At 48.4% G+C, this 25,422-nt stretch overlaps 1 protein-coding gene and 1 pseudogene across 1 annotated transcript in view; both read left to right on the forward strand.

Moving 5' to 3' along the window:
* Positions 1–1,174: 1,174 nt before the first annotated feature.
* LOC123441902 lies at positions 1,175–2,167 on the forward strand (annotated as a pseudogene).
* An 85-nt stretch (positions 2,168–2,252) lies between these two features.
* LOC123441903 (DExH-box ATP-dependent RNA helicase DExH3-like) overlaps positions 2,253–25,422 on the forward strand; it is a 32,795-nt gene continuing 9,625 nt past the window's right edge. Inside the window, exons 1-8 of the mRNA XM_045118079.1 lie at positions 2,253–2,363; positions 2,573–2,668; positions 2,776–2,964; positions 3,054–3,213; positions 3,310–3,440; positions 3,570–3,740; positions 3,817–4,089; positions 6,257–6,291. Of these exons, the coding sequence (XP_044974014.1) occupies positions 2,292–2,363; positions 2,573–2,668; positions 2,776–2,964; positions 3,054–3,213; positions 3,310–3,440; positions 3,570–3,740; positions 3,817–4,089; positions 6,257–6,291 (1,127 nt within the window). The 5' untranslated portion in view covers positions 2,253–2,291. The remainder of the gene's footprint in view (positions 2,364–2,572; positions 2,669–2,775; positions 2,965–3,053; positions 3,214–3,309; positions 3,441–3,569; positions 3,741–3,816; positions 4,090–6,256; positions 6,292–25,422) is intronic.

Genomic DNA, 25,422 nt, shown 5'->3' on the forward strand with positions numbered 1-25,422 from the left:
CGTTTGTTGACGAGTAGCAGAAGTCCGTTGGATGGGATGGAAAGTGAATGAACGGTTGATTTGTACATGTACTGCAGTTCTGCCGTGCCTGAAGGCACTGCAGACGAGCCGCGTCCCAAACAATGTTATAGAGGGTAACATTTCCTCACGAGTGACACACAAACAATGTGATTTATATGTGAGCCTACAGTTTTTTAAATTTGGGAGCAACTCACCCTACTAAAAAGCACGATGCCACTCACTTGACTAAAAACGGCCAAGCCGACCAATGAATGTATATTGTATATGAGCTCATTTTTTATTTTAATATATGTTTATATGATCAGTTTTTTAGATCAGAGATAAAAACTAATGGCTTTGGATGATACTTTGAAATGTCGATTCACAAAGTTATTGGTGCAACTATATGAAAGGGACTGAAATTTCATCACAGTTTTACACCATCATAAGAGATGTATACAAATATTTGTGCTTATTTGTACATATGCTTCACATGATAATGGAAAAGATGCATTTCTATGTACGATTAATTTTGTAGAGTGTGAGAGAGATGAATATGGATCATGTCGACGTTCAAAGAGAACCACCGACAAGGGTCCTGAGACGATGTCATTGGAAGGGACCAAAAATTCAAAAAAAATAAAACAGAGGAAAAAGTTTTGCCTCTTTGATTAATTAAGAAGAATAAAGGACCAAAAATTCAATGACTTTTGCATAGTAATACCGGTATGCAGATGCAACAAGAAGACGAACTAAAAGGCCCGTGGCAACGCACGTCGTGGCATTGTTGCAAAAAGGCCCTTCCACTTTTTGTTAATAAACCCGTAGTCCTTTCTTTAGTGAGAAAAACGTTTCACTTTTATGATTAGGACCCTATACCCCAAAACCTCCTCCTCCCTTCGTTTCTCCAATCCCCCAACCAAGCACCACGGCCTCTACTACCCTCGTGTCGCCGCCGCCGCCGTCTCCGTCTCCGTCTCCGCTGTCTCCACCCCGTCCGCGGTGCCTGGCCGCCGACCCTCGAGGTACGAAGCTCGCTATCCCGTTTTCACCCAGCGATTCATTCAATCCCACGGACCCTCACAACCCATGGATCCATCCTCCTTGCGCATTTGCGGCCGGGGTTAGCATTGTCGCCTAATCCGCTTGTGTACTCTGCAGGACTCCCCGCGCCATGACGAGCCTGATATCCCAGAACGCGCTCCCGAAGCGCCGGCTGGAGAAGGGCGACAGCAACGACGACGACGAAGAGACCATGGGCTCCCCCGTCGCCTCGGACGCAGAGGCTGGGAAGAAGCCCGGGCCGGACGGCCGCAAGAACGACCGGAGGAGGAAGAAGAAGGCGCTGCAGGCCAGGCTGGGCCAGGAGGCCGACGAGATGAAGCTGCTGGAGAGCTCGCTGTTCGGCAACATCTAGGCCCCGCCCGAGTTCGGCACCGAGGCCGCGGCTGCCGTGCCGGGTCGTGGCCAGGATGAAGGTCCTCTGTTCTTTGTTGGTCGGTCTGCCGGCGACGACCTGCCCGTTTATGAGGAGGACCTGGGCGGTGGGGACGAGGTGGTGGACAAGGGGAGGAAGCCCGCCTGGGTGGATGACGAGGAGGATAGCACCGTGGTGGACATCGTGAAGGTTGCGAGGCTCAGGAAGCTGAGGAAGGAGGCTGATGAGCGCGTCATCTCTGGCAGGGAGTATGAGGCTAGGCTGCGCGGTCACCACGCCAACCTGAACCCTTTCACTGGCTGGGCGGATATGGACCGTAAGCCTCCTCTCCGTGATGGCGACTCCGACGAGGAAGAAGGTGGAGTCGACAATGTGCTTCGGAACAATCATGAGCTCGTTGTCAAGGGCACTGCTAAGCTCCTGCCTGGCATGCTGGACTACTCAAGGCTTGTTGATGCGAATGCCCAGGAGCCTTCCAGTGGTCCTGTCAATTCAGTGGAGTTCCATAGCAATGGACAGCTGATGCTTGTTGCTGGCCTGGACAAACATCTGAGGTTTTTCCAGATTGATGGCAAGAGAAACCCCAAGATCCAGAGCATATTTGTCGACGGCTGGGCGCGGGGGCTTCGGCTCGGCGTTTCTGGCCGGGGGAACGGGCGGCGCGGCGAGGGGGAAAGCCGGGGGCGCTGCTGGCGGTCAGGCGGACGACGGCGCCGCGCGTGGCCGCCGTCTCCTCCGGCTAGCTCCGCGCGTGCTCCTGGGGCGCGCCGTTCCCTCTCCGGCCAGAGCTCGCCGCGGCCCCTCCTCGACCCGGCGCCGCCCGCTGCAGGGCGCCTCTGCTCCGGCCTCGCGCATGTATGCAGTCATGGAGAAGATCCTTCAGAGGAAGAGTCTTAGGATGCACAATTTTCAAAGAAGTTGGCAGGTATGATACACTCTAAGAGTATCTGAATGCTGCATAGCTTTATTTCTGTTGTTCTTAGCATATAGCTTAATTTATATTAGAGGAAAGAAACAAAGGATGATGGACAAATATCTTCTGCACCATTTCTTATATGTTCATTTGTATAACTTTACGCGAGCTGCTGATTCATGGATATATTCGATTAAGATTTTTTCTACTTGTAATAAAAGGAATCACCTGAAGGTGTTAACATGGTAGAATTTCGAAAATCGCTCCCAGCATACAAGGAGAAGGAAAGGCTTCTGGCAGCCATTGCACGTAATCAGGTACACTTGTCTGGGAGGAACTTATGAGATAAGTGCACTCAATGAAAACATGTGTCACAATTCCTATATGTCGTTCTATTTATCTGAATATTCATGTGCAATTCCAGATCATAGTTATTTCTGGGGAGACAGGGTGTGGAAAAACAACACAGTTGCCTCAATTTGTGTTGGAGTCAGAGATACAATCTGGTCGTGGGGCCTTTTGTAATATAATCTATACACAGCCACGAAGAATATCTGCAATGGCTGTTGCAGAAAAAGTATCCACCGAAAGAGGTGAAAACCTTGGTGAATCGGTAAGATGGAACTTCTGATTTGCTACCTTTTGTTATTGGCGCCCATCTCCATTGTAATTTTTGGCATACAACGCTAGCTTTTTCAATAGGTTGGCTACAAAGTTCGATTGGAGGGAATTAGAGGAAAAGATACACATTTACTTTTCTGCACCAGTGGTATTTTACTGAGACGATTGCTGAGTGACCGAAACTTGAATGGAGTGTCTCATGTATTTGTTGATCAAATACATGAAAGAGGGATGAATGAAGGTTGTGTCTCAAGACCTTATTATTTGCCCTTATGATCGTTTTGTTCCCCATTTAACTCATCACAATAATTAAATTATTATTGCTTTGGTCCGTCAGATTTCTTATTGATCGTTCTAAAGGACCTATTGTCACGGCGGCCTGATCTAAGGTTGATATTGATGAGTGCTACTTCAAACGCGGAACTGTTCTCAAGTTATTTCGGAGGAGCGCCAACTATCCACATTCCTGTGAGTTGTTATTTTTTCGAATGTGAATTATATCACTGTATATACATAATGCTCATCTGCTAGCTTGTGTACAGTTGGTATAATTGTGTAAGTGATCTTGCATCCATTGCATTCTTCCCCTGTATTTAGGGATTCACACATCCAGTGAGGACGCATTTTCTAGAAGACATATTAGAAAGGACAGGCTATAAGATGACAGCAAATAATCAACTTGACGATTACGGCCAAGATAAAGTGTGGAAGACTCGGAGACAGCTATTACCCAGAAAAAGGAAAAATCAAATTACTACACTTGTCGAGGTACTTGTTCTATATAAAGATTAGTGACTGCAATTATTGCTCAACATTCTTCAGATATTGTTATTGTACTATGCAGGATGCCCTTCAAAATTCGAACTTTGAAACCTATGGCTCAAGGACACGTGATTCTCTGGCAAACTGGAATCCTGACTGCATAGGGTTTAATCTCATAGAGGCTGTATTGTGCCACATATGTCGTAAAGAGCGAGTTGGTGCAGTTTTAGTTTTTATGACCGGATGGGATGACATTAGCTCTTTGAAGGATCAATTAAAAGCACATCCATTGCTAGGTGACCCAAACAGAGTGTTACTGCTTTCATGCCATGGCTCTATGGCTACTTCTGAGCAGGTAATTGATCAAACTGGCGTGGTGCGGTAGCTACAATAATACCTTCCAGTCATTAGTATATCTATGTTTGCACAAGTATAGCTATTTTATATACAAAATACAAAATTCATGATGCAAAAATAGACAATCTAAGCCGATGCAACGCACGGGCATTTTTACTAGTTATAAAAGAAAAGGGGAAGAGCCCTCTGCAGTTTGGTGCCCTCCACCTCAAGTGTGTTGCTATGTGTCCACTCCAAGGTTGCCCCCTCTAGGTTCCCTCGGATCATGCCCGCATGCATCCACACCCCGTTCTCTCTCGCGATCTGGCACAAAACCTGCTGCGGGCATGTCGTCACTCCGTCGAATACAATGGCATTCCTATGTTTTCATATTTCCCACATGGCAAGGAGACATATAGTCCAAACCATCTTCGTGTTGCACCCCTGCGTATCCTGCCTAGTGCACCAACCCTGCAGTGCCTCTCCTGGTTGTGGCTCGTCGTGCGGGATTCCTAGGACAGAAAATACTTTGCCCATACCTCCCTCGGGAGAGGGCACTCGATAAGTAAATGGGTAATCGTCTCATCATGCTGGTGGCAAAAGTGCACGAGTCTTGGTGCGGCAGCCCTTTTCGCGCCAATCTATCCGAAGTCCAGCACTGGTTCATGATGGCAAGCCATGCGAAGAATTTACACCTAAGCGGGGTCCACAAGTGTTACGTGAATTCCGCTGTGGGCGAGACCTCTCGCCTTGCGAACTTGGCCGCATAGGCACACTTAGTCGAAAACGTCTCGTTACTCTCCCAGGACCAGATGAAACGATCAATTTGCTCGTCCAGTTGCACCGCCGCAACCCTCGGCCATATGTCCAAGTACTCCGCAAGGGTGGCCTCACCTAGCGCCGACCCAATATCTCTGGCCCATCTCTCCTCAGTGACTGTCTCATATACCGTTTCTCGACCTCCTCATTCTGACTAGAATCTGCTGTAAATTCGTGGCGCAACCTCCTACTCTGATTGCCACTGAGCCATCGATCCTCCCAAAACAGTGTATTCCTCCCATCACCAACGACTGCTCGTGTCGTCGCCAGGAATAGCTGCCTGGACTCCTTTGGTACTGAGAGCGTGAACTCCAACCAAGGCTTATCCTGGTCCACCGTACTCAAGCACAACCACTTGGCCTGGACGACCACATTCATCCTGTTGGGGAACGTCGCATGGGAAACAAAAAATTTCCTACGCGCACGAAGACCTATCATGGTGATGTCCATCTACGAGAGGGGATTTCCGATCTACGTACCCTTGTAGATCGCACAGCAGAAGCGTTAGTGAACGCGGTTGATGTAGTGGAACGTCCTTACGTCCCTCGATCCGCCCCGCGAACCGTCCCACGAACCGTCCCGCGATCCGTCCCACGATCTAGTGCCGAACGGACGGCACCTCCGCGTTCAGCACACGTACAGCTCGACGATGATCTCGGCCTTCTTGATTCAGCAAGAGAGACGGAGAGGTAGATGAGTTTGTATTCAAATATGCGTTTTGTATTCAAATGCAAATTCTATATAATGCACGTCCCTTGGGGGAGCTATCCTATTTTCTTTAGAACACTCTCTTTATTCACTCATCATAAAATCTTTTGATCCCCATCAAGTATGTGTTGATGGGAGGCAAGTCTTGCTCTTTATGATGCTTTGTGCCATCATGAAAATTTGTCGAGGGCTTGGTTTGTTGGAACCTAGCTCTCTTTTGGAAACTAGATACCTCGTGTTTGTTTTCCTTCAATTGGTTTCTTGTTGCCTTCTATTTGGCATGTGTCAATGGATATCTCATTCCTTGAGGTATCTTTTAATTGATATCCTTCAAGTGATAGTTCTTTTTCTTTTAGGATCTTATTATCACTTGATACCTTGTCTTTTGGTGACTTGTCAACTTTGTGTTGAGTTGATTCTTGAGAGTCTTGAGCATGCGTATCTAGCTACTATATACAACTTCTTTTGCTTGCTCTCCTTCTTTGACCAAATATATAGGGGAAACTCCACCTTGTCATAAATTGGCTAAAGTGTGCATGAAATTCAAATTCATATCTATATGCACATATGTATGTGGAGTTTGTCCTATGTATTGCTGGTTTTCTAACTCTTTGGTCCCAATGAGTTTGAGCACCATTTTGTTTGTTTTGTTGTTCCAGGAACAACTGGAAATGGATTGGATGCTCGGCTCACCTATAAGGAAGATGTTAAGACCATGTGATTATTGGAGCCAAGTTAGGATGATCAAAGAACAACTATCTACTACATCAATCCAATGTTGTCTCGGTAACAAGTATCCACTTCATGCATTATTTTCTTGCAAATGACCCAACCTGTCTTTCCTTTTCAGGTTGCATCATGGCATGAATCTCTTGATTTGTTCTCATAGTACTTGTTTGCTTTCTCAAAGCATCCGAACGATGATGTCTTACTACTAGTTGGGATGTCTGTGATGTTCGTATGTTGGAAGTTCATATTGTACAACAAGAAAATATTAGGCCATGTGCTATGCTTCCAAGCAAAAGATCTCATTGATATATTTATGACTTCCTTTTTGGATATCTAGTTTGTTCCTTTCTGTAACCATTTCGTGTGTACATCCTTCTTTGTGGATATATATCATCATGATTGTCTTCTACTTAGAATTTTTTACACATGAGAAAAGTTACATCTCTAATTGATATCCTCTTTTCTTTCACGCCCATTGTTGCATTTCCTCTTTCAAGTTTTTGGTGGCTTCGTGAAAGGATTTGTTTTGAGTGCACATCTTATTTTCCTACATTTTGATGCACTCTTTGGCCATGAAGATTATTTTTCCTCATGCTTGTCTTGATGAGGGTTTTGCCATTTCAACTAGTATCCCTCCTATTGACAAGGTTCTTACTTCCTATCTTCACAATGGGTTGTCACAAGCGTTGGTTCTTATTTTGTTTATTAGTAAGCTTTTGAACCCATTTTCTAGTATATGTGTGTGTGGGAATGATATGTCTTGCACTTTGTATCTCATATTCATCAAGACTATGTTGATGAGTAATGCTCATCCTTATCTTAAGTCTTCTCAAGTGCTTTGCCATGACTCACACACATTACTTTGGTTGAGCTTATTCTTAAGTTGCTTCCTTTACATGTTGCTCAACCATTAGTTTTGTGCAATTGATATGCTTATTGTCTCATCTACCTTCTTGCACTCGTTGTGGTTTTATTAATTTTGGAGGAGCAACGATCCTATTTTGTGCACCTGTGTCAAATACAAAAATCTCATATTAGTGCACAAATCATGGGGAGCTTCTCTAGTTTTTGATAAAGCACTATGTTGCCTCTATCATAATATCTTTTATTCATGTGGTTCGAAGGACCATATGATTGTTTGTTCCATCTGGAATTCTTTGATTGCTTGCCTCTATCTTTGTATGCCTTTGTGGCATACGATCCTTTTATTTGCAATCTTTGGGTCCTCAATATAGTGTGTTTTCCTTCAACTACTTATCATTGTATTTGTGTATTTTTCTGCACTCATTGCTGAGAAGTACACACTTTTTGGAGGACCACCTACTATTTTGGCTTTCTAAACTTGTCGTCCATTTTGGCAATCGATGCCAATGGGGGAGAAGTTTAGAGAGTTTACTTTGGATATGTTTAGAGGGTTTGCTTTTATTGCGTAAGCATTTACATCTTGCACACATGCATTATTACCTTGTATGTGTGCGCTTGGTTATGCTTATTTTCTTATATAAACTCTCTTGAAGTGGTTGTCTTTAATTACCAAAATGGGGGAGATTGTTAGAACATATATCTCCATATGTGGTTTTGGTAATTGATGACAATTCCTATGGACTAATGGTTGCCTTAAGTTATATTTATAGGATTTGTCCATAGGCATGTGACATCCTCGACTTTTGCTACAGTAGTAATCGTAATTAAGCTACAGTGATCAACCGTTAATGATGCCACGTCATCGGATTTCCATCTCAGACCCGCGTTGATTCGAGTTTGTCCGGATTTCAGATTTGAAAACAAAAGTAGAGTACGTTATGAGTTCATTGCAAATATTACAAGAATCTATATGTAAAAACGAGGAAAGTATTAAAGAAACAATAAAGATAAAAGAAAGAAAGAAAACTGAAAGAAAGAAATAATAAAAAAAAAGGGAAAAGAGAAAATAAAACAAAACAAATCAAAAAAAAAAGGAACAACCCCCCCCCCAACCGGCCCAGCTGGGCCAAAAAGGGCCCAGCCGGCCACCTCCCGCGCCCCCACCCCGCAAACCCTAACCCCCCCTGGCGACCGACCCCTTCCCTCGCTACTTTCCCCCCCCCTTTCCCACGCCGCCGCCAGCCCCCCCTCGTGGGGGGCCCCACCCCCACGCCGCCACCTCTCCCTCCCCTCTCGTGACCCTCCCCACCCCACCGACACCCCCCCATCTCGCCCCAACTCGCTCCCGTGACTCCCTCCTCTCCCAACACCCCGTCGCCTCCCTCCTCTCCACCTCGCCCCTCCCTGGCCGGCTCCTCCCTCTCCCGCCGGCAGCCCCCCCCGGCGGCCCCTCTCCTTCCGCCGGCGGCCACCCCCCTCACCTCCCCCCCACGGCCACCTCCTCCCCCCCGCGGCAAGCTTCCCCCACGACCTCCTCCCTCCCCCGGCGGCCCCCCCCATCTCACGGCGAGCCACCCCCTCCACCCCGCCGGCAGGGGGGCCCCGGTTGCCTCGGCCTCCACCTCGCCGGCCACCTCGGCCCCCCCCATCTCGGCGGCCGGCCCCTTCCGGGAGGTCCCTCTCCGGCGGCCCTCTCTACGGTGACCGTCCCTCCCCGTCGGCGGCTCCACCTCCGGGGGCCTCTCCTCACCGGGGCCCTCCTCACCGGCTCCCCCTCGTCGGCACCGTCACCGCCTCCACGTCCGTCTCCACCGACATCTTCGTGCGAACTCCGGCTTCACCGGGCCGTCACGTCACCGTCGGTGAGCCCCTCCTCGGGCTCCTCCCACCGTGTCGTTCTCCTCGACGTCCCGGTTCCGTTCCGGCAAACGGGGCCTCGATCCGTCGACGGTGGACTCCGGTAGAAGGATTCGAAGTTTGTGTTCTTCTAGGTGGAGTAGCAAAAGAACTTCTCTGTCTCTGTTAACAGAGAGATGAGAGATGAGTGTTGAGAGAAAAGATAAATGAAAAAGAATAAATGGTGTATTAGATGCGTATGTATGTATGTGTGTATGAGATGTGATGTATGTATTTGTGTATTTGGGTATTTAGAGGAATACGGTATTTGCACGGATAGGTATCTAATAAAAATAAATGAGGAAATAACCTTAGGCCACTTACCGGTGGGGCCAATGCACCGCTGTCAATGACAGGGAGGCCCCACGCGATGATTAAAAATAATGTTTTCTTAAAATAGATAAATAAATAGATATTTAGTTAAAATAATTAATTAACATAATTAGAGTATGACACGTGGGTCCCTCGTTGAATTAATCTGATTAATAAATAATTAATCTTAAATAAAACTTGTGTCTATGACGTTCGGGACCCGCTGGTCAGTTGACCGGTCAAATGTGATGTCAGCCTGACATCGCGATGATGTCATAATAGGATTTTACTAAATCTTTTAAATCTGTTTTTAATTCTTAAATAATTAATAAACCTTTGAAAATTAATATTAAATAATCCGTAAGTCAGATCAAAATATTTTCAACATGAAAGTTGATCAGCAAAGCGAGACGAACCCGGATACACGGCCCGTTCGTCTGTCACGCGTCCCTAGCATAGCAAACATGGAACTTTTCCATCGTTTCCAGTATAACCGGTAGTAACCCGAGACCCGGGAAAATATCGTCAGATATTCTTCCGACCCGTCTATGACGGATGTTGCTGCGTTAGCTCATGTCTAGCCTGCATATTTCCATGTCATGTTTTGTGTTGCATCGGTGCTATTATTTATTGTTTCTTCCCCCTCTTCTTACCGGTAGACCCCGAGACTGACGCTGCTGCCGGGTACATCTACGACCCTGCCGATCAGTCCTTTGCCGCAGAGCAGCAAGGCAAGCAAACTCCCCTTGATCATTCCTATATCGCCTATGTCTTTCTTCCTACTGCTTGCATTAGTATTTTGCTACTGTTGTAGTTAGCTCCTATATCTGATGCATAGCCTGTTTTTGATGAACTGCTACTTTCAGTCCTGTACCTTTAACCTGTTTAGTATAGGTGGAGCAGTCATCCCCTCTGACCCCGTAGATCAGTTGCCCCGCTTGTTTCCAAATCTCGATTTCTGATCGACGAGCCAGACCCGACACAGCACGTTCACCCCCCTTCGTTGTACGACGCTACAGGGATACTATCGGGTACCGAGGGTGACACCTCGCTAAGTACTCCTGATGATATCTCTGTAGTATAGCTAGTCGGTCATGGTTATCGAGGGTGATTCCTCTTTCACCATTCCCGATGACGTCTCTGTCGTGCCACCCCGCGAGTGTGGGACCCCCGAGGGTGATTCCTCTAAGCCCACCTTGACGGGTACATCGTTCGGAATCCAACGAGGGTGATTCCTCGGATTCACCTGATGTTACAACCACACAGTTACTCGACCATGTTACTGGGATCTTCGGTGATTAGTTGTAAGACGGGTGGATTCCCGCGAGACTGTGTTGCTGGCCTAATTAAAATGCTAATGGATTTGGGTATTTGATCTGGGTTGGTCGGAGACCTTTTCGCACTAACCGGCTACGCGGGAAGAATTATGGGTACTCGGCGTCGCGGTATCAGCCGAAGCTTTTCAGATGCCAGCAGTGTAGCGGCGCGCGCCCGAGTGGTCCCGAGATGCATCGCGCTTGTGATTAAGGGATGCTAGGACTGACGTCGGCCGCCCACGCCACGTGCAGGAGCGTGAAGGGGAACTGGGCCCATGAACCCTTTGTGCTTAGGATTTAGACCGGCGGGCTGGCCTCTCTGATTAGTCTTAGGTGGGGCTGCGACGTGTCGATATTCCGAGGCCGGGCAGGACCCAGAAAAGTATGTCCGGCCAGAGTGTTATCGAGCGTGACGGGACATGTGGTGCACCCCTGCAGGGATGAAAATTAACTATTCGGATAGCCGTGTCCACGGTTACAGGACGACTTGGAGTTGTGCCCCGATCTTATACAACTACAATTGTTACTTAACTGGAATTAGTTTGCCTCGGGATTGCTTCCTCGCAGGGAGTCGAGGGAGGATCTTTAGGCGTGACCTCACTTTAATATTGCTTCAACAATATGACTATTAATGTGTTACCCCCCCTGTTCTACTCTCGTCTATTGCTGCAAGACCCTGAAGATGCTAGTCTTCGATAGGACTAGGCCTTCTCTCTCTATTCTCGCATTGCTGCAGTCAGTCCACATATAACCCCCCCTTCTTTGATACTGATGCATAATTAGAATAGTTCTGATGTAAGACTTGCGAGTACTTTGGATGAGTACTCACCGCTGCTTTGCCTCCCCCTTGTCCCCTTGATCCGTTTGCTGCGACCAGATGATGAAGCCCAGGAGATGGAGGTCCCCGCCACCGACGACTGCTACCCCGACGGTGCCTACTACTACGTGGAGGCCGCTGATGATCAGGAGTAGATAGGAGGTTCCCAGGCAGGAGGCCTCGCCTCGTTCGATCGTTGTATCTTTTGTGCTAGCCTTCTCTAAGGCACCCCCATGTTTTATGTCTGTACTCAGATATTTGTTGCTTCCGCTGACTCGTGTGTTTATCGAGCTTTCGTATTCTAGCCCTCGAGGCCCCTGGCTTGTAATATGAAGCTGATGTTATTTTATTTGTGTCTAGAGTTGTGTTGTGATATCTCCCCGTGAGTCCTTGGGTTTGATCGTACGCATTTGCGTGTATGATTAGCGTACGATTAAGCCGAGGGTGTCACAAGTTGGTATCAGAGCCAACTGCCTGTAGGTAGCCCCCCTTTCCAACTCCTTGGCCGAAGTTGAGTCTAGTGTTTGAAAAACTTACTAACACTGATGTTGTGGCTTACGGGCCCACATCTCAATTGGGTGGTATTAGTATCTTTTACTCCTTTCCTATACTCTGGGCTCTACTTTCTCTTCTCTTTCGGGTCAAAGATTTTACTAACTCTAACATTAGGTTCTCGAATCACACCAATCCGGAGCGCTGGACTATCTACTCTTTTTCTCCTGAATATGTATTACACACACTGTCATTGACATCCGTCAATCTTATTTTCAGATGCGTCCCGCAAGACAGCACGTGCGCCTGACACAGGCCACCGAGACGACTGGGTTCCCGGCCATTTTGGTCGATCTCCTGACCAGGCTGGGATATCGCTGGTACCCCGAGTACACTGTGTTCGAGGATTTCCGCGAGTACAACCAGTACCAGTACCAGGCTGAGGTTCGCATCTTCTACCAGAGGGGCGGTGAGACCCTCGAGCGCCACGTGTTCTGTGGTATTGGAGTGTCGGTCGAGATGGCCGTCCACGATGCGGCCTACATCGCCATCACCCGACTCCGTGGAGCGTACCCTCACCTGGAGGAGAGCCCTTTCAGATACATCCCGCATGCTCCTGCTGGGGATGAGACTGGGTCTGATCTCACTGCCTACGCTTCTGACGTTCGGGAGCGCAACGACCGTTCCTACGTCGCTGTCTGCGCCCCCTACGTGACGCGTCGGTACGACGCGCGGATTTTGGTGCAATACACTGAGGCAATGGATCGTGCTTTCCGAGCTCTGACTGTGGAGTTGTATGCTACACGCGCTCGTCTTTACGACGCGTTGACAGAGCTGCAGCCATCACACTGTCCGAGGGATCCCCCTTTGCGCATCCGCGAGCCGAGCAGGACAGAGCTACCATCAGCTCTCGAGTGGACTGATGTTGGGGGTAGAACCCCTGCACTTGGACCTCAGCTCCTCGACTGGATGCGGTACCGTCACCAGAGTCACAACGGGACACAGGGTCCTGTCCCTACCTTCTATCACCGCCAGCTACCAGGATTCGTTCGTCCTCTCCGACGTTGATGTAGCCTTATCGCTACATCTCGTTGTGGTACTCTTCCACCGCGTGCCTGCGCGCCGCCTAGTGAGTCCAGGGTATCGTCAAATGCGTCCGGGCTATCGCCAAATTTCGAGTTTTTAATCGTTAGTCTGTAATCGAACTTATGTATGGGTCTGTATGTCGAACTCAACTACTATGGAGTATCTATCGCATTTCCCTTTCGTTATGCTTGGTTACGTCATGAATGCGTGCGATGCCTTTCAATTACTTTAAGCTAAACTACCCCTGCTAAATATTTAACAGGATGGTTAGACCAGCTGGCCGCCCGCGTGGCCGTGCCAACGATGCACCACCCCCGCCTCCTGAGTATATGGCGGGGATGATCCAACAGTTTGAGCTGAACCGCCAGTTTATGCAAGGGCTCATGGATCAGTTCCAAAGGCCGAACATGAATCAACCACAAGGCGTGACACTGCAAGACTTCTGCCGTCTCAACCCTGCGATCTACCGCAGCTCAACTCAGCCTCTTGATGCTGATGACTGGCTCCGTGACATTTCTTATGAGCTAGAGTCTGCCAATGTGCCCCTGGCGAGCTATGTCAACTTTGCCGCCTACTTTCTGAAGGGTCCCGCTGCTCAATGGTGGGACAGCCACAGGCGCTCTCAGCCCGATGGAACTATCATCACTTGGGCAGAGTTCAAGGCTGCTTTCCGTGCTCGATACATTCCCCAGGGAATCATGGACCGGAAGAAGCGTGAGTTCCGCAACTTGGTCCAGGGCAACAAGACTGTGGATGCTTATCAGCGGGAATTTCTGGAATTATCTCGCTATGCTGAAGAAGACATTGCGACTGATGCACGCAGGCAGGAGAAGTTCCGTGAAGGCCTCCACCCTGATATCAAGCTGACACTCCTCGTTCAGGACTATGCTGATTTCGCCACCCTCGTGAACAAGGCTATTCAGGTTGAGACTGGTCTGCAGGAATACAAAGATAGCAGCAAGCGCAACCGTGACATGGGCTCATCTTCGGGCTCATCTGCACAGAAGCGGAAGATCTGGATTCCCAACAACATGTACCATGCACCTGCTCCTACTCCGAGGCCGTCCTATGCTGCACCTCGCCTGCCTCCTCCACCGCCTAGGCAGCCGAGGCTCCCAGCTCCACCGCCTCGAGTTCCTCCTTCCCGTCCTGAGGACGGGTTGTGCTTCAAGTGTGGCCGTCCAGGTCACCGTGCTAGAGACTGCAGGCAGAATCAGAATCAGCTGGCACTTCCCGCAACTGGCCGTGGCAACAACCAGAACCGCAACTTCAACACTAAGCCTGCTTATGTTCGTGGTCAGGCCAACAACATTGATATGGGTCAAGCTCAAGACCAGCCTGCTACCGTGATGGGTACACTTCTCGTTAACTCAGTACCTGCTTCTGTATTGTTTGATACAGGAGCATCGCATTCCTTTATGTCGGAAAATTTTGCATACATGCATGACATTAGGAGCGAAGAGATGAACCTCCCGATAGTGGTAAACACCCCTGGGGGCGAATGCCGAACCTCTGTGGTTTGCCCCCATGTTCCAGTTGAAATTGAAGGATTAGAATTCCTTGCCAACCCCATCCTACTAAAGTCATCCAACATCGATCTCATATTGGGGATGGACTGGTTGAAAGCTCATACGGCATCGATCGTTTGTGCCAACAAAACCGTCCACCTCCTACACCCTTCAGATGAACTAGTAAGCTACCATGCTCATCTCGTCCGTAATGCTGAGGCACGGTTGTATGCCTTGAATGCATTAAATGCGTCGCCTCTTGAAGGGATTGAAAACATTCCAGTGGTCCGAGAGTTTCAAGATGTCTTTCCAGAAGAACTTCCGGGGATTCCCCCTGCTCGAGCTGTCGAGTTTGTCATTGACTTGGTACCCGGTACCACTCCTATTGCCAAGCGTCCTTATAAAATGCCACCACATGAACTCCTTGAACTTAAGCAAGAAATTGACAACTCGCTCCGTCTGGGTTTCATCCGTCCGAGTTCCTCTGCTTGGGGAGCACCTTCTCTCTTTGTTAAGAAGAAGGATGGGACAAATCGATTGGTTCAAGACTATCGTCCTATCAACCAGGCCACTATTCAAAACAAATATCCTCTCCCTCGGATAAATGATTTGTATGATCAACTTGCTGGTTCCACCGTTTTCTCTAAGCTCGACTTGAGATTGGGATACCACCAGATCCGTGTTCGCAAGGAGGATATTCCAAAGACCGCCTTTGTTACTCGATATGGATCATACGAGTACACCATCATGTCCTTCGGCTTAACCAATGCACCGGCAACCTTCTCTCGACTGATGAATTATATATTCATGGACTACCTCGACAAATTTGTCGTGGTATATCTGGATGATATTCTGGTGTTTTCGAAGAACAAAGAAGAGCATGCTGAACATCTTCGTCTTGTACTGGATAAGCTTCGGGAGCATAAACTCTATGCGAAGTATTCCAAATGTGAGTTCTGGCTAGACGAAGTGACTTACCTTGGTCATGTGATTTCCAAGGATGGTATTGCGGTCAACCCCGAACGAATTCAAGCTATTCTCGACTGGACTCCCCCGAAGAATGTCAAGCAAGTCAGAAGTTTTCTCGGACTCGCCAGCTATTGCCGTCGATTCGTCGAGAACTTCTCCAAGATTGCGAAGCCCTTAACCAACCTGCTTCACAAAGGTGTTAAGTATGAATGGACTGATAAATGTCAGGAAAGTTTCCAGGCACTCAAGGACAAACTGACGTCCGCTCCAGTACTTGCTCCTCCAGATACGAAAAGGGATTTCGTCATATACTGTGATGCTTCTCGTCAAGGAATAGGTTGTGTCCTAATGCAGGATCGCAAGGTGATCGCTTATGCTTCGCGTCAACTGCGTGCTCATGAAGAGAACTACCCAGTTCATGATCTCGAGCTTGCCGCAGTCATTCATGCATTGAAGGAATGGCGACAATACCTTGTCGGTAATCGCTGTGAAATCTACACCGACCATCAAAGTCTGAAGTACTTGTTCACTCAACCGGAGCTGAACCTGCGTCAACAAAGATGGATGGAGCGTATAGCAGATTTTGACTGTAGTATATCATATACCCCTGGCAAGGCTAACGTAATGGCTGATGCCTTAAGTCGCAAGTCATACTGCAACCACCTCCAGGTTCATCAGGTTCACGATCGTCTGCAAGAGGAATTCCGTAAGCTGAACCTCCACATTGTTCCTCAGGGTTACCTTGTTCCTCCCCCTGAAGAGTATCAAAAGATGAACCTTCGTGTTGTTAATCAGGGTTCCCTCAGTAACCTAGTGGTTGAACCAGATCTTGTGAGCTCCATAAAGAATATACAAAACTTTGACGATGATGTCGACAGGATTAAGAGCTATATTGCTAAGGGTAAACCCTCCTTTTTCACTGTTGATGAAGGTGGCGCCTTGTATTTCAAGGGTCGCCTATTCGTCCCAAATAAGAAGGAAAATCTCAGGATGACTGGGAAGGTGATGGAAGAAGCTCATGACACACCATTGTCTATTCACCCGGGTAGTACCAAGATGTACCAAGACATCCGGCAAAGATTCTGGTGGCCCAATATGAAACAAGACATTGCACGCTATGTGGCAGAATGTGATATATGCCGGCGTATCAAAGCAGAACACCAAAAGCCTGCTGGAACTCTGCAACCTATCTCTATTCCCGAGTGGAAATGGGATCACGTTGAAATGGACTTCGTCACTGGTTTTCCCAGGTCTCAGAAAGGTAATGATGCTATTCTTGTCGTCATTGATCGACTGTCCAAGGTTGCACATTTCCTGGCCGTCAAAGAAACGATTAATGCTAGTCAGCTGGCAGATCTTTATATGTCAAGAGTTGTTTCACTTCACGGTATTCCGTTGGTAATCAGTTCGGACCGTGGCAGCTTGTTTACTTCAAAATTCTGGGAAAGTTTTCAAAAGGCTATGGGGACTCATCTGCCCTTCAGCACTGCATTTCATCCTCAATCCCAGGGACAAGTTGAACGAGTCAACCAAATTCTCGAGGACATGCTTCGAGCTTGTGTCATTTCTTTCGGTAAGAAATGGGAGGAATCTCTCCCGTATGCCGAGTTCTCGTACAACAATAGCTATCAAGCTAGTCTGAAGATGGCCCCTTTCGAAGTATTGTATGGGCGAAGGTGTCGAACTCCTCTGAATTGGTCAGAAACTGGGGAACGATCACTCTTCGGTCCGGATATTATTCAACATGCCGAAGATCAAGTCCGCATTATTCATGAGAATCTGAAGGCTGCTCAGTCTCGTCAGAAGAGTCAGTATGACCGTCATCATCAAGATATGGTCTATCAACCTGGCGAAAAGGCTTATCTTCGTGTCACACCAATGAGAGGTGCACACCGTTTCGGAATCAAGGGCAAGTTAGCTCCTCGTTATATTGGTCCTTTCACTGTTCTCGAAAGGCGTGGAAGAGTGGCTTATCAATTGGAACAGCCGGCGAACCTTTCTCAGGTTCACGATGTCTTCCATGTTTCTCAGCTCCGTCGCTGCTTCAAGGACCCTATTCGAGCAGTGGATCACGATATGCTTGAGCTACAACAAGACCTCTCTTATAAAGAGCATCCGGTCCGCATTCTCGACCAAGCTGAACGTAAGACTCGTCGCAAGGTCACTAAGTTCCTTAAGGTGCAGTGGTCAAATCACTCTGAAGATGAAGCCACTTGGGAACGCGAGGATCATCTTCGTGATGAATACCCCGGGCTCTTTCTCTCTACCTCTTAATTCTCGGGACGAGAATTCTTGTTAGTAGGGGAGAATTGTGACATCCTCGACTTTTGCTACAGTAGTAATCGTAATTAAGCTACAGTGATCAACCGTTAATGATGCCACGTCATCGGATTTCCATCTCAGACCCGCGTTGATTCGAGTTTGTCCGGATTTCAGATTTGAAAACAAAAGTAGAGTACGTTATGAGTTCATTGCAAATATTACAAGAATCTATATGTAAAAACGAGGAAAGTATTAAAGAAACAATAAAGATAAAAGAAAGAAAGAAAACTGAAAGAAAGAAATAATAAAAAAAAAGGGAAAAGAGAAAATAAAACAAAACAAATCAAAAAAAAAAAAGGAACAACCCCCCCCCCCAACCGGCCCAGCTGGGCCAAAAAGGGCCCAGCCGGCCACCTCCCGCGCCCCCACCCCGCAAACCCTAACCCCCCCCTGGCGACCGACCCCTTCCCTCGCTACTTCCCCCCCCCCTTTCCCACGCCGCCGCCAGCCCCCCCTCGTGGGGGGCCCCACCCCCACGCCGCCACCTCTCCCTCCCCTCTCGTGACCCTCCCCACCCCACCGACACCCCCCCCATCTCGCCCCAACTCGCTCCCGTGACTCCCTCCTCTCCCAACACCCCGTCGCCTCCCTCCTCTCCACCTCGCCCCTCCCTGGCCGGCTCCTCCCTCTCCCGCCGGCAGCCCCCCCCGGCGGCCCCTCTCCTTCCGCCGGCGGCCACCCCCCTCACCTCCCCCCCACGACCACCTCCTCCCCCCCGCGGCAAGCTTCCCCCACGACCTCCTCCCTCCCCCGGCGGCCCCCCCATCTCACGGCGAGCCACCCCCTCCACCCCGCCGGCAGGGGGGCCCCGGTTGCCTCGGCCTCCACCTCGCCGGCCACCTCGGCCCCCCCCATCTCGGCGGCCGGCCCCTTCCGGGAGGTCCCTCTCCGGCGGCCCTCTCTACGGTGACCGTCCCTCCCCGTCGGCGGCTCCACCTCCGGGGGCCTCTCCTCACCGGGGCCCTCCTCACCGGCTCCCCCTCGTCGGCACCGTCACCGCCTCCACGTCCGTCTCCACCGACATCTTCGTGCGAACTCCGGCTTCACCGGGCCGTCACGTCACCGTCGGTGAGCCCCTCCTCGGGCTCCTCCCACCGTGTCGTTCTCCTCGACGTCCCGGTTCCGTTCCGGCAAACGGGGCCTCGATCCGTCGACGGTGGACTCCGGTAGAAGGATTCGAAGTTTGTGTTCTTCTAGGTGGAGTAGCAAAAGAACTTCTCTGTCTCTGTTAACAGAGAGATGAGAGATGAGTGTTGAGAGAAAAGATAAATGAAAAAGAATAAATGGTGTATTAGATGCGTATGTATGTATGTGTGTATGAGATGTGATGTATGTATTTGTGTATTTGGGTATTTAGAGGAATACGGTATTTGCACGGATAGGTATCTAATAAAAATAAATGAGGAAATAACCTTAGGCCACTTACCGGTGGGGCCAATGCACCGCTGTCAATGACAGGGAGGCCCCACGCGATGATTAAAAATAATGTTTTCTTAAAATAGATAAATAAATAGATATTTAGTTAAAATAATTAATTAACATAATTAGAGTATGACACGTGGGTCCCTCGTTGAATTAATCTGATTAATAAATAATTAATCTTAAATAAAACTTGTGTCTATGACGTTCGGGACCCGCTGGTCAGTTGACCGGTCAAATGTGATGTCAGCCTGACATCGCGATGATGTCATAATAGGATTTTACTAAATCTTTTAAATCTGTTTTTAATTCTTAAATAATTAATAAACCTTTGAAAATTAATATTAAATAATCCGTAAGTCAGATCAAAATATTTTCAACATGAAAGTTGATCAGCAAAGCGAGACGAACCCGGATACACGGCCCGTTCGTCTGTCACGCGTCCCTAGCATAGCAAACATGGAACTTTTCCATCGTTTCCAGTATAACCGGTAGTAACCCGAGACCCGGGAAAATATCGTCAGATATTCTTCCGACCCGTCTATGACGGATGTTGCTGCGTTAGCTCATGTCTAGCCTGCATATTTCCATGTCATGTTTTGTGTTGCATCGGTGCTATTATTTATTGTTTCTTCCCCCTCTTCTTACCGGTAGACCCCGAGACTGACGCTGCTGCCGGGTACATCTACGACCCTGCCGATCAGTCCTTTGCCGCAGAGCAGCAAGGCAAGCAAACTCCCCTTGATCATTCCTATATCGCCTATGTCTTTCTTCCTACTGCTTGCATTAGTATTTTGCTACTGTTGTAGTTAGCTCCTATATCTGATGCATAGCCTGTTTTTGATGAACTGCTACTTTCAGTCCTGTACCTTTAACCTGCTTAGTATAGGTGGAGCAGTCATCCCCTCTGACCCCGTAGATCAGTTGCCCCGCTTGTTTCCAAATCTCGATTTCTGATCGACGAGCCAGACCCGACACAGCACGTTCACCCCCCTTCGTTGTACGACGCTACAGGGATACTATCGGGTACCGAGGGTGACACCTCGCTAAGTACTCCTGATGATATCTCTGTAGTATAGCTAGTCGGTCATGGTTATCGAGGGTGATTCCTCTTTCACCATTCCCGATGACGTCTCTGTCGTGCCACCCCGCGAGTGTGGGACCCCCGAGGGTGATTCCTCTAAGCCCACCTTGACGGGTACATCGTTCGGAATCCAACGAGGGTGATTCCTCGGATTCACCTGATGTTACAACCACACAGTTACTCGACCATGTTACTGGGATCTTCGGTGATTAGTTGTAAGACGGGTGGATTCCCGCGAGACTGTGTTGCTGGCCTAATTAAAATGCTAATGGATTTGGGTATTTGATCTGGGTTGGTCGGAGACCTTTTCGCACTAACCGGCTACGCGGGAAGAATTATGGGTACTCGGCGTCGCGGTATCAGCCGAAGCTTTTCAGATGCCAGCAGTGTAGCGGCGCGCGCCCGAGTGGTCCCGAGATGCATCGCGCTTGTGATTAAGGGATGCTAGGACTGACGTCGGCCGCCCACGCCACGTGCAGGAGCGTGAAGGGGAACTGGGCCCATGAACCCTTTGTGCTTAGGATTTAGACCGGCGGGCTGGCCTCTCTGATTAGTCTTAGGTGGGGCTGCGACGTGTCGATATTCCGAGGCCGGGCAGGACCCAGAAAAGTATGTCCGGCCAGAGTGTTATCGAGCGTGACGGGACATGTGGTGCACCCCTGCAGGGATGAAAATTAACTATTCGGATAGCCGTGTCCACGGTTACAGGACGACTTGGAGTTGTGCCCCGATCTTATACAACTACAATTGTTACTTAACTGGAATTAGTTTGCCTCGGGATTGCTTCCTCGCAGGGAGTCGAGGGAGGATCTTTAGGCGTGACCTCACTTTAATATTGCTTCAACAATATGACTATTAATGTGTTACCCCCCCTGTTCTACTCTCGTCTATTGCTGCAAGACCCTGAAGATGCTAGTCTTCGATAGGACTAGGCCTTCTCTCTCTATTCTCGCATTGCTGCAGTCAGTCCACATATAACCCCCCCTTCTTTGATACTGATGCATAATTAGAATAGTTCTGATGTAAGACTTGCGAGTACTTTGGATGAGTACTCACCGCTGCTTTGCCTCCCCCTTGTCCCCTTGATCCGTTTGCTGCGACCAGATGATGAAGCCCAGGAGATGGAGGTCCCCGCCACCGACGACTGCTACCCCGACGGTGCCTACTACTACGTGGAGGCCGCTGATGATCAGGAGTAGATAGGAGGTTCCCAGGCAGGAGGCCTCGCCTCGTTCGATCGTTGTATCTTTTGTGCTAGCCTTCTCTAAGGCACCCCCATGTTTTATGTCTGTACTCAGATATTTGTTGCTTCCGCTGACTCGTGTGTTTATCGAGCTTTCGTATTCTAGCCCTCGAGGCCCCTGGCTTGTAATATGAAGCTGATGTTATTTTATTTGTGTCTAGAGTTGTGTTGTGATATCTCCCCGTGAGTCCTTGGGTTTGATCGTACGCATTTGCGTGTATGATTAGCGTACGATTAAGCCGAGGGCGTCACAGGCACTTCTTGAAGTCCATCTGTTGGGTTCAAGGAGTTTATATGATGACCAAGATGTTATTCAAGGTATTATCCAAAGAATGGTCATAGAAACACTAGGTTGATCAAGATCTCAGACAAAGAGTAAATCAAGATGATCAACACACAAAGCGTATAAGATGTATCAAGAGGGATCAAGTGATCCCATGGTATGGTAAGCATTGTCCATTACGTGTTTGTGTACTAACCCATGGTCTTTGTGAGACTCCTATGTGGGGGTTAGGTGTGCTTCCATTGGGCTTGCGTCAAAAGGAAGATCTCATACAACCCATGAAGGATGACGTCAAGTGGTGATCGTCATCAAGATTGTGGTGTGCAAGTTCAAGTGGATCAGCATTAATATATCATTGAAACTATTGTCAATGATCATGTGTTGATAAGGACAACCTCATGTGCTAAGAAGGACAAGATCAAGATAAGCATTCCTGAGCACTACATGCTTGATTCTTGTGGATGTTCACATGGTGGACAAATGAAGATGAATACATAAGCTAGGCTTTCCGCATTGTGTATGGAAAAGCTACTTGAAGACTTCATCATGTCTTGCTTTCAACTTGAGCCAAGAAGGAACAACAACATCAAGCTCAGGTGAAAGGGCTAACTCAAAGGTATCAGTTCCTTTGACGTTAGTGGTGCGGAGTGATGATCAGCGAATAAAAGTATACACTCAAGTATGGATCATCAGTACTCTTTTATGATTCTTGAGTCCTTAGGGATCCCGCACTATTAAGAGGGGATCACAGGTTTTGCGATGAACTTGCTCAAACTACATCTTCACTTTCTGCTCAGACCACATCTCCACTGCTTTGTTGTTATCTGAAAACAGAACCAGTGCCTCGGACATCCGGCTTTCTCCGGACGTCTGAGGGCCAGACGACCGACTGCTTCGGAAATCCAGAATCCTATACCAGAGAAATCAGAGCCATATAACTCGGACTTCCGGCTCACTCCGGACGTCCGAGGCCCGGATATCCGACCAGCTTCGGAATTCCGGAACAATGCACCAGAGAAACTTGAGCCATATAACTCGGACTTCCGGCTCTCTCCGGACGTCCGAGGGCCGGTCAAGGGTCGGACGACCGACCAGCTTCGGAAATCCGGAGCCTGCACCAGAAGAACATGAGCTCTATAACTCGGATTTCCGGCTCCCTCCGGACGTCCGACCCCCGTCGGAAATCCGGAACCTACCACCAGTATAAGTTGAGTTGTATAACTCGGATTTCCGGTCCTCTCCGGACGTCCGGTCGCTGTTTAATTCAAAATAGTTTCAGTCGTTCCTACAGGCCTCGGACGATCGACCCTTGTCGGACGTCCGACCCCTCGCAGACGCCCGGACTTCCGACAACTATCGGACGTCCGGACCCTGTGTGACTTAAAGTATCCCCAACGACTGTTTTTCTCTTCCCACTATAAATACCCCCCTCCCACTTCGTGAGAGGGTTGTCCAACACAGCCTTATCCCCATAAGAACACACTTCTACCTCACACACATTTGCTCGCACCAAATCTTAGATCCCAAGAGCATTTGTGAGCCCCTTTGAGAGTTGTTCCAATCAAAAGATAGATTGTCTCCCTCTCCTCCTCTCAACCCAAGCTATTTGAGATTTGAACAAGTTTTGAGCATTCCCCGTGATCTTGTTACTCTTGGAGGTTGGAGACTCCTAGGCGGTAGGAGTTCTTCGGAGAGGAATCAATCCGTGTGCTTACCCCCCGGAAAAGTTTGTGAGGGTTTGGAAGCCACCTCAAAGGCTTACCACTAGTGGTTAAGAAACGCCTTCGTGGTGTTATCTCAAAGGGAGAATAGGGTGAGCCTTCGTGGCGTTGGTGTGCCTTCGTGGTAACATCCACCTCTCTAACGGTGACTAGCTTCCCTCCAAGGAAGTGAACATCGGGATACATCTTCGTCTCAGTGACCTTGGTTATCCTTAACCCTAACTCCTTACTTGTGGTTTACTTGTGTTACTTGAGCATACATACATTGCATATTGTTTGTGCTCATTATATTGTGTTGGCTATTTCTTGTACAAGATTAATCATTCAAGCATACCCTCTATATCCACACGTACATACTTGCAGCCCTTGATATATCGTGTGATATAGTGTGATCTAGTATCTTGTGTTGTTCACCTACTTGTCGTGTGATATAGCTCAAGTAAGTTTGTGTAACTTACTTGTGCTTGTTAGTAACTGCATTGTGTCCATCTTGGTAGATCGTGTTGTTGATACACGTTGCAGTGCCTAGTATATTTAGGATTTGTGCTTGACAAGTACCTTCTTAGTTTATTTCCGCATTAGGTTCAAGCCAAATCTGAAGAAGTTTTTAAATAGCCTATTCACCCCCCCTCTAGGCGTCATTGAGGTCTTTTCACCGGGGTCCTCCAGCACCAAGGAGAGGAGGAGTCCTCCTCCAATCCTAGTCCAACTAGGATTGGAAAGTGGAGTCCTTCTCTCCCTTCCCACCTCTTTTTTTTTCTTTTCTCTTTGATTTTCTATCATTGGCGCATAGGGCCCTCTTGGGCTGTCCCACCAGCCCACCCAGGGCTGGTGCGCCACCCCCAAGGCCTATGGGCTTCCCCGGGGTGGGTTGCCCCCCCCCCCCCCCGGTGAACACCCGGAACCCATTCGTCATTCCCGGTACATTCTCGGTAACTCCAAAAACCTTCCGGTAATCAAATGAGGTCATCTTATATATCAATCTTCGTTTTCGGACCATTCCGGAAACCCTCGTGACGTCCGTGATCTCATCCGGGACTCCGAACAACATTCGGTAACCAACCATATAACTCAAATACGCATAAAACAACGTCGAACCTTAAGTGTGCAGACCCTGCGGGTTCGAGAACTATGTAGACATGACCCGAGTGACTCCTCGGTCAATATCCAATAGAGGGACCTAGATGCCCATATTGGATCCCACATATTCTACGAAGATCTTATCGTTTGAACCTCAGTGCCAAGGATTCATATAATCCCGTATGTCATTCCCTTTGTCCTTCGGTATGTTACTTGCCCGAGATTCGATCGTCAGTATCCGCATACCTATTTCAATCTCGTTTACCGGCAAGTCTCTTTACTCGTTCCGTAATACAAGATCCCGCAACTTACACTAAGTCAACGAACACCTTCGGAGATACCTGTAGAGCATCCCAGTCTCGATCCATACTAACTCAACGAACACCTTCGGAGATACCTGTAGAGCATCTTTATAGTCACCCAATTACGTTGCGACGTTTGATACACACAAAGCATTCTTCACGTGTCGGTGAGTTATATGATCTCATGGTCATAGGAACAAATACTTGACACGCAGAAAACAGTAGCAACAAAATGACACGATCAACATGCTACGTCTATTAGTTTGGGTCTAGTTCATCACGTGATTCTCCTAATGACGTGATCCAGTCATCAAACAACAACACCTTGTATATAATCAGAAGACCCTGACTATCTTTGATCAACTGGCTAGCCAACTAGAGG

Source organism: Hordeum vulgare, chromosome 3H (assembly GCF_904849725.1).
Source record: "Hordeum vulgare subsp. vulgare chromosome 3H, MorexV3_pseudomolecules_assembly, whole genome shotgun sequence".
NCBI classification, from domain to species: Eukaryota; Viridiplantae; Streptophyta; class Magnoliopsida; order Poales; family Poaceae; genus Hordeum; species Hordeum vulgare.